The sequence below is a fragment of the Musca domestica genome, unplaced genomic scaffold (genome assembly GCF_030504385.1).
Source record: "Musca domestica strain aabys unplaced genomic scaffold, Musca_domestica.polishedcontigs.V.1.1 6, whole genome shotgun sequence".
NCBI lineage: Eukaryota > Metazoa > Arthropoda > Insecta > Diptera > Muscidae > Musca > Musca domestica.
Window position 1 is genome coordinate 11,318,206 of NW_026712363.1, and position 10,298 is coordinate 11,328,503.

General features: G+C 32.8%; 1 protein-coding gene across 1 annotated transcript; it reads left to right on the top strand.

Moving 5' to 3' along the window:
* Nucleotides 1–596: 596 nt before the first annotated feature.
* LOC131805721 (uncharacterized) lies at nt 597–7,564 on the top strand. Its single transcript, XM_059129270.1, has 2 exons — nt 597–1,752; nt 6,437–7,564. Exon 2 carries the CDS (start codon nt 6,437–6,439, stop codon nt 7,562–7,564), a length of 1,128 nt encoding a protein of 375 aa, XP_058985253.1. The 5' UTR covers nt 597–1,752.
* Nucleotides 7,565–10,298: the final 2,734 nt, after the last annotated feature.

The window sequence follows — 10,298 nt, forward strand, 5'->3', positions numbered from 1 at the left end:
ATGAGGAACCAGAAGGGGTTCGAAGATATATATTACCTTCACAACAGACCTTGTGATATCAAAAATGTTTGTATGTTGAGAGTTGAATGCTTATTTCGCGTTCATGGAGCGTTTTATTTTTCAAATCTTGAACCCTATGTGCGGGTGTCACCAAAATAAATGGTCCGATCTCTACCATCTTCATACCATATGAAAACATTTTAAGTCATATGCGTCAGAGTCTTTAGAAGGCCATGCCTGGCGTAAATAAGTTATTCTCAGTCTTTCAAATACATTTTTATTTTTGTTTTGAACTTGTATCCAGATTTGAATAATTTGCGGATTAAAATGGTCCCGTATTTCCATCTTTGTATTCAGAGTAGTGCTCTTAGTTCTCTTGGTATCAATTTATTCCAGAAAATCGACACTTTGCTCCGTTTATTAAATAACTATTAATGTTTATACAATATCCCATTTAAATCTTAAAAAATCCATTAAAACACGTAATTGACGTTTAAACTAATAAACCTTGAAAAGAAAAACTCCATTAAGAAGAGAAATGGGAAACCACAAATGGCGATGACCAAATAGCAATTGATTGATGCTAAATTGTTATAGTATCAACTACTAATTCCCCTCAACGATAGTGTCTCCCGTTATTCCCTTAATGAGAATCGTTCCACATTTTATTATTCCAAAGAATTGTTTACCAAAATATTAATATGCAAATCCAGCATTTTTATAAAATAAATTTCCAAAGAATAAATATTCATTAATACTTTATTTGTAAGAATTGTTTATTAAAATATTGATATGCAATTCAACATTTTATTCCAGACAAATTTCCAAAGAATTGTTTACTTAAATATTAATATTAGCCTAAAACTGTATTTTCTTTTCTGCTGCATTTCCGACAACGAAAATGCAGCAATAAACAGAATTTTAGTATATAAGCCAGTGAAAAATAAAGAAAGCAAGTTATAATTTCAAACCACACCAAACGTCTTTTTTTTAGTCAAAGTTTTTTCCGCAAATAAAAGTGGCGCAGTCGGTAGGATACCGCAAAGTCCTATCCAACGTATAAAAATAATAAAACAGATTTTATTGTGCGCGATAGAACTAGGATTTTAATCCTTAGTGCGGTATTCGAAATATCCTTTATAAGATTAAAGGATACACAAATTTTATGAAGGAAAAAAATAAAAAGGATATTAAGAAATATCCCTGTGACTAAAAAAATATTAGTGGAACCAGAAAGGATATAAAGATCTATCCTTTTGGTGAACATCCTTGTGTCAGAAGGAAACCTAGTGAAAAAAAAAAAAAAAAAAAAGGATATTAAGAAATATCCCTGTGACTAAAAAAAATATTAGTGGAACCAGAAAGGATATAAAGATCTATCCTTTTGGTGAACATCCTTGTGTCAGAAGGAAACCTAGTGAAAAAAAAAAAGGATATTCCTTCAGTGGATTATAAACTTCAAAAAAAACAACAACCATAATATAAAGACTGATTAAAACTATATTAAACAAAAAACAAGAAACCAATACAACAACAAAACAAAATAAAATTTAAAATACGGGTCTAATACAAGCAAACAACAACAAGGAGAAGTAATAAAACAACAGCAACTATTGGAGCAATATTGTAAAGAAATAACATTACCAACAAACCAATAAGGAACAGTTCATGCCGAGAACTGCACCGTGGAAGACCCTACTACTAAGAAGAAAGTAAACCTGCAATCCTTAGCACCAACAACCAAATTACAAAGTAAGACTATCTCTAGAAATCTATAATTAAGAATAACTTGTATATTTTATAAGAAAATATTTAACATACCTTTGTGAAAAAATCGTGTAGGAAAATAATTCCCTACAAGCAATTGTTGAAATTTTTTTTTTTTCCTCTCCTCCCTCTTTCCCATTTCAATGAGCGATAGTGACTCATTATCAGAGTACCCATCAGACTTTGAATACATACCAAGAAACTCTAATAACGGGTCGACAGCATTAGAACTTGACTCAGGGATTGAATCGAATGATGGATACCTGACTGACGAAAGAACAGAACATTACATTCGTGACATAAGAAGTAGCAGAAACAGACGCATTTTTAGAAAGAAACTCAGACAATATTTTAGACGTAGATAAACAAAAAAAAAAAAAAAAAAAAAAAAAAAAAAAAAAAACTAAACAGGACTATAACCCAAAATATAAAGGAAAATAAATAACTAAAATGGCAGAACAGGCCGAAAATCAGATTAATAGACTAATCATAGACCCGCTAAAATACTTAAACAACTTACCGGAGTTCTATGGGGATTCAAAAAACTTACAGACTTTTACTACCCTCGTTGACCGAATTTACCCACACTTACGCACATACGACGAATTGTCCCAATTACTTTTCTCCGACATTATAAAGTCCAAACTCAAAGGAAAAGCTAGGCAGGCAATTGAGATAAACTGCCACGCGATTTCATGGACTGACATAAAAAACATGTTGCAAAACAATTTTGGGGACAGACGTTCTAGTGAAGAACTTTTCGACGAACTAAGGAGTGTGACTTTCAGGACGAACACACTAGACTTCTATAATGACGTAAAGGACAAATTGCACAGACTAAACAACAAACTGGTAGTTATACTAGGAGAAGGTGAAGCAACTAGGCAAAGTGCGATTAATAATAAACGCACCGCTTTAAACATTTTTAAAAGCAAAATTCCAGAGCCTATGAAATCCATCCTGCTCTGTAGGAACCCAGGAGACTTGGAACAGGCCATGGACATATTATTTCAAGCCGGCTACGCATACACCGGAAACAATGAAAATAGAGCACAGACCAATGCACAATCTAGTAAACGAAGAAATTACCAACAACCATTCGTAAACCAAGGAAGAAATTACCAACAACCATTCCCAAACCAAGGAAGAAATTACCAACAACCATTCCCAAACCAAGGAAGAAATTACCAACAACCATTCCCAAACCAAGGAAGAAATCACCAACCACCATTCGCAAATCAAGGAAGAAATCACCAACCACAATTCATAAACCAAGGAAGAAATTACCAACAACCATTCCCAAACCACGAAGGAAATTTCCAAAACCCTTTCCATGCAAACAGACAAAACACTAGAAATCAGCCTGAACCCATGGAAATAGGCACAGCCGAAAATTTTCGGGACAGAGCCTCGACAGGCAATTACCATATATAATGGTAAAAACCAAGTTAGGTCATTTGAGACTGATAGTGGATACTGGAGCCACTAATTCAATTATTAATCCAGGAATTTGTCATCCGAAATGGATACACCAAATAAAACCTCTTGTTATTAAAACTCTCCAACACCAAGTTACCATAACAGAAAAGGCAGTAATTCCAGCATTTCAAGAATTTAATATAACTAATAATGCGTTAGAGTTTTATGTTTTAAAATTTCACAATCACTATGATGGATTACTAGGCAACGATATACTTAAAACATACAATACTTGCATAAATTATAAAAACAATTCCATACAAATAAACGGACAGGACATGTCAATACTTTTTGACAATAAAAATAGCGAAAATAGAGAAGAAACAAATGACAAACCAATATTTTTTGAAGAACAATATAACAAAAATTTAAGTAAAATCATGCCCACGCAGAAGGTAGGCGATGATACCAAGGATATGAAGCAATATCATAGCTTGGAACAACAAATTAGGACACAACACCTTAATTCTGAAGAGAAAAGATGTCTCTTACAGCTAATAAAAAAATACTCTTCAATCTTCTTCCAAGAAAATACTCGATTGAGTTTTACCAACGTTATAAAGCATAAAATTCGGACAACAAACAATGTTCCAATAATTAGTAAATCCTATAGATATCCTTACATACATAAAAGAGAAGTCGAAGGACAGATACAAGAAATGTTGCAAAATAATATAATAAGGCATAGCAATTCGCCTTATTCTGCCCCTATTTGGATTGTGCCAAAAAAAGCCGATGCAAGTGGGAAGAACAAATGGAGACTTGTCATTGATTACCGTAAATTAAATGAAGTTACAATCGATGATAAGTACCCCATACCTAACATTGACGAAATACTCGACAAACTGGGAAGATGCCAGTATTTTACAACACTTGACCTCGCAAAAGGATTTCATCAGATTGAAATCGAAGAGGAGGACATCCATAAAACTGCCTTCAGTGTAGAAGGAGGCCATTACGAGTTTTTACGAATGCCGTTTGGGCTAAAGACAGCCCCAGCGACATTCCAAAGGTTGATGAACTACGTCCTTAGAGACTATATCAACAAAATCTGTCTGGTTTATCTAGACGATGTGATAATATTTTCCACCTCACTGCAGGAACACATAAATTCATTAAAACTTGTTTTTAACCGTTTGCAAGAAGCCAACCTCAAGGTCCAATTGGACAAATCGGAATTTTTAAAAAAGGAAACTGAATTCCTTGGCCATGTCGTGACATTAGAAGGTATAAAACCTAACCCAAAAAAAATCGAGTGCATAGTTAACTTCCCCATCCCCAAATCACCCAAACAAATTAAACAGTTCCTAGGGTTAACTGGTTATTATCGAAAATTTATAAAAGATTATTCGCTAATAGCTAAACCCATGACAAAGTGTCTTAAAAAGGATGCCAAAATAAACATATCCAATCCAGAATATCAGGAAAGCTTTAATACGCTAAGAAACTTACTAATACACGACCCAATCCTCGCTTACCCCGACTTTACTAAGAAATTCACCCTAACAACAGACGCTAGTAATTTTGCCCTTGGAGCGATACTATCTCAAGATAACCACCCGATTTGCTATGCTAGTCGTACCCTAAATGATCACGAGATCAATTACAGTACGATAGAAAAAGAACTTCTAGCAATTATTTGGGCCACAAAATACTTTCGCCCATACCTTTTCGGACGCAAGTTCATAATCGAGACAGATCACAAACCGCTAACATGGCTCTTTTCGATTAAAGAACCCAACTCAAAACTAGTCAGATGGAGGCTCAAGTTGTCAGAATTCGATTATGAGATTAAATACAAAAAGGGAACAAAAAACAGTAATGCAGATGCATTATCAAGGATCGAAAATAAAATTGTTGAGATCAATTCATTAGAAAACATCCAACCCATTCTTAAAGAGAGCGATTCACCTATAAATTTATTTAAAAACCAACTCATCGTAAAAAAAATTCATTCCGGATCAGCAAGGATAAAAACCGAAAACATCTTTCAGAATATTAGAAAAACTGTAACAATAAAAGAACTAGATAAAGAGTATGCAATTATGATTTTAAAAACCCACTGTCACCCAACACAAATAAATGCAGTTCTGATAGACAATGAATTTTACGACACTTTCAGAGACACTTGTAGGGAATTCTTTTCAAATAATAACGGATTCAAATTAATCAGGACTTTTAAGAAACTAGACGATATAGAAGACGAACTCCAACTAACAAACATAATTGAGGAAGAACATCTAAGCAAAAATCACAGAGGAATTCAGGTAGTGTTCGAGGAACTAAAAACAAAAATTTATAACCCCAAACTTAAATTAAGGATAACCCAGTTCATTAACAATTGCGAAATATGCACATTGGAAAAGTATGACAGAAGACCACCTAGACTACCCTACAAACTAACGGAAACACCCACAAAACCCAGAGAAATATTACACTTAGACGTTTTCTATACACTAGAGAAACAACTTTACTTAACTATAATTGACAAATTTTCAAAACACGCCACAGCATACAAAATTAATGGAAGATCATGGATAGAGTTTAAATCAAAATTAATGCAATATACCAGCACATTTGGAAGAATAGAAAAAATTGTTGTCGACAACGAGTTAGGATTTAAAGCCATTCCGATTCAAGAATATTTAAGGAAAGAGAACATTAATATACACTACACATCAAACAGTAACCATACATCCAACGCAGATATCGAACGACTTCACAATACATTGAACGAACACTTAAGATTACTACGACATGACGAACAATCCAAAGACGAAACGACAGAGGAAAAAATATCACGTATCATTGGATTTTATAATAATACTATTCATAGCACCACACAAATCAAACCTATAGACTTTATAAATGGCAAAGTATATGAGGATAAATATCCCGAAATACATGATCTAATATTAAAGAAGAAAAATAACTATATTAATAAACTTAACAAAAATAGAACCGATATAGTGATAGAGGAAGGTACAAACTATATAAGAGAAATTCGAGGGGGTAAAAATCATAGGAGGTACAGAAAGATAGAATCTAAGAAAGTCGATGAAGATCATATTGAAAACACAAAAACAGGGCATAAATATTACAAAGCACATATAAGACCTCAAAAGAAATATCAAGACAAGAATAACCCAAAAATTAAAGCAAAATCTAGATAATTACCATCCCCTTTCAGATGATTAACTGGATCATAATAATGGTTGCATTTACTACAGCAACCAAGGCCCAAACCCTCGACATACAAGACTTATCGAACAATAATGGTTACATACCGATAAAAACAGGAGAGACCAATACCGTAGAACACTACATAAAAGTACTGCACATAATAAACACTACAGAATTCGAACGAACTATGGAGATAATTAAAACCAACATTGACACCCTAAAGACATCCAGTAGCGAATCAAAAACATTAATCAGTACAATAAACAAGAACTTTATGCTACTAAAAGCGAAAATAGAAAATCTTAACCCACATTTTAGAAAGAAACGGGCACTCTTAAACATTATAGGAAAAGGCTTAAAAATGATTGCAGGTACAATGGACAGCGATGATGAAGAACAAATAACTGAAGCTCTCAAATCTCTACATTCGAACGAAGAAAACTTAACTAACAAAATGAACAAACTAACTTATATAAACAATGTCATGAACTCCCAAATCCAGAACATAACTAACCATATAAACTATCAGCAAAACATTATCGGGGACTACTTAGTCAAATTCAAGAATATTATAGGGAATAAAATTTCAACGATAGAGGACGAGATAACATTTATAGAACACATATACCAGATTAACAACGACATCTCACTCCTACGGCATCACGTAGACGACATAGGACAGATTATTTTCTCCGGGAAACTGGGAATAATTCCCACAGATATTCTCACCCAAACAGAACTCGATTTAATCACAAGCTTTGACAGCTATACCAATATAAAAGTAGCCATAGCACGTAATGAAGGGAACGTTATAATAATTCTCTCTATACCACAATATTCCCAAGATTCACTATCCAAGGTAACATTCGTACCCATTCCTGACAAAAATAATAAATCCATAATGGTTAATCATTCTGATGTTCTTATAGATTTAGAAAGAAATATTTATAGCACGTATATTAAAGATAACCTAAAAAGAAATCTTATAAAAATTAATGATAATTGTTTGAACAATATACTAAACTTTGAAGAAGCTAATTGCAAAACGCAAACATTAAATACACAAGAAATTAGCGAAATAATTCCAGGAGTATTAATCCTTAAACACTTTAACAGTACGATATCACATATGTAACATATAACGGTTGAATTATTGTGGCTGATGTTGACAACAAACTTTTTGTGACAGTGGCACGCAGATACACGGCCTTATTAGCTCGCCGGTGGGGTTGGGTTCATCTACTGTCATGTTTGTAAATCCACTGAACATAATAAATACATAAAACAAATTGCGTGCACTAAAATTTTTCTTCGAGTGTACTTGTTAATGATTGAACGAAAAGATACACCATGATTTCTAAACTCGAAGATACAATTTGGTGATAAAAATTAAAATAGAGCTAGATATTTCCCAAAGGGGAAGGAGAGGAAGTAAAAAGGTAGGAGACAAACTGATGAGTGAGAAAGACGACACTACAAATGATCCAGAGCTACAGCTGTTGATGTGCTCTTGCGCCCTCCCAACCATGGTCACATTAATAACTAATCCAAACGGAGATAAAAGACATTTTAGTGACCCCCAGGACCTCATGAAGCAAGCAACTTTATACGGGGAAATCAAAAAGTTAAAAAAAAGTGATCTACTCAGAATTCATAATTAATTTTATTTTCATATTAAAGGATTTTACAAAAACAAAAAAAAAAAACAGAATCCTTAACCTTAATCATAACTAGAGTTTCAAATTAAAAATAAAATTAAATTGTAACTTAGATTTATGAAAGTACACATTTGCGAACGCCAAAAATGTAACTTGCATTGCGATGAGCTCAATATAAGTATTTGTTCTAACAATGGAAAAAATAATATCTATCAATTATGCATGCAAAAACTAAATAAACAATTTAGAATAAGAAACGTAATTTTTTATAATATAAATCCAAAAGCTGTTTATGTTTGAACCAGTTACTATTATTGCTTATCAACTTCTTACACAGCAACTCAAAATATTATGATCCCAAAGATAGTTGAGTCGAACTGATTATGACTTTCATCAATCAACAAAACCTTCTTCAGGGTATCACTTTCAAACCCGATCACAAAAATAAAAAAAAACAGAAAACAAAAATGTAAATAATGTAGCAGAGATAGATAGAAGCCAAAGAACTCAATTGGTGTATTCTTTTGCTTTATTTCTTTGACGATACCTCCATGATACCAACAGTTGTTCATAGTATGTAATCAAAACAAAAATGATAATAAAAACTTACTTGGTCATTTTGTGGCTCCCACGCAGAAAGTACTTTCGGCGAATTCAGGGTGTAATTACTGACCTTTACAGGGTAATGTTAATGATGATGTTATGCTGGCAAGAGAGGCATGTTAAGTTAACAGTATGTGATTTAGAATAAATGAGAATGTGTTCGAGATCGGTTGCTGAATATTGATGTTGATAATGAGAGTCGTCCCTGAATGGTTCTCAATTAATCATGACCAGCGTTTTTCTGTCTCATCAAAGACTATCTTCTACATCACTTACACCATGTAATAAAGAAGAATGGAATAATTTTAGTAATGATCATTAGACCATGTAAGTGAAAAAAAAACATGTGGTAATTGATGTAGATGATGATCTTTGATGGATTATAACTGTATCACTTAACAAACCAATAAATTAAACTTTTGATTTTATAAATATAAAATATAATTAAATATGAATATTTAAAGAATCACAATCACTTTAAAATTATATTCTAATTATTTTTACTGATGTGGTAGACAAATAATCTCGCGTAATTTTTCTTAATCACTGGGGTATAACACTATTAATATTGTTTGATTTGAAGTTTTCGTTTTAAAACAAATTACTTGCTTATGATTTATGTTTGATAACTGATCTCTTTACACATTTGATCCTACCATAAAAAACTTCCACCAGATTCACAAGGTGATATCTAGCTGATCTGGTTGAATATATCCCGATTCGTGCCGAAATTGGTTTTTTCTTCATATCTTGAAAACAAAGCAGTTTGTAATAATACATCAAATTTCACATTTCTCCCATATTTCTGGTTATTGATTGACACAGGGCATTTGCCCGTCTTGATGTAATCGACGCTGTTGGAGTAAAAGTTAATAATCACACTGACGCTGCGTTGCGGTTTGGGAATATGTGAGGCCGAAAAATGTGTTTTGTGAGAACAAAAGCTTTTGTTCAATAAGATCTCTTCCTTCACAAAACAATTGTTGTAATCAAATGCGAGTCTAGTAGAAAGAAATAAATGATTGAGGAGAGAAACTAAATAGGGTTTCTTAGAACTTTTAGGAAATAATGTTTGATTTACCTTCCTCTTTGACTATGGATTTTATTCCATAGGGTAATTGTTAAAGAGATTCAAAGGCTATCATCCAAATGCATAAAATTATGTGGCCACTAAATAAATTGTATGCTTTGATAAATATTATTTAATAATATTTGCAAATTTAGATTTTCTTACAGTCACACAACCAAAATTATAACCGCAACTTGAACTGATTTAATGACTTTCTGAAGGTGAACAAGGTTATTTTTAGAAATTTTTGGATGAACTATATTCTTCCTCTTAAGGGTTAGATGACAAAATGGACGATTCTATCTAATCTTTATCAGCTTGAACCCTCGGCAATTACAAATGCTAGCGAGTTAATTCCAGTATTTGAGTAAAAATGTAGCACACAAATAGTAGCGAGAAACGAATGCGCTTATGGATAAAGTGTTGCCTTATAACAACTTCATATCCAGGTGGCATTTCAAAATACGTTACAGTAGGTATTTTTAAGTTTGGTTTTAATTCCAAAAAAAAACAAAAGAATGAAGAAACAATCCAGTAGG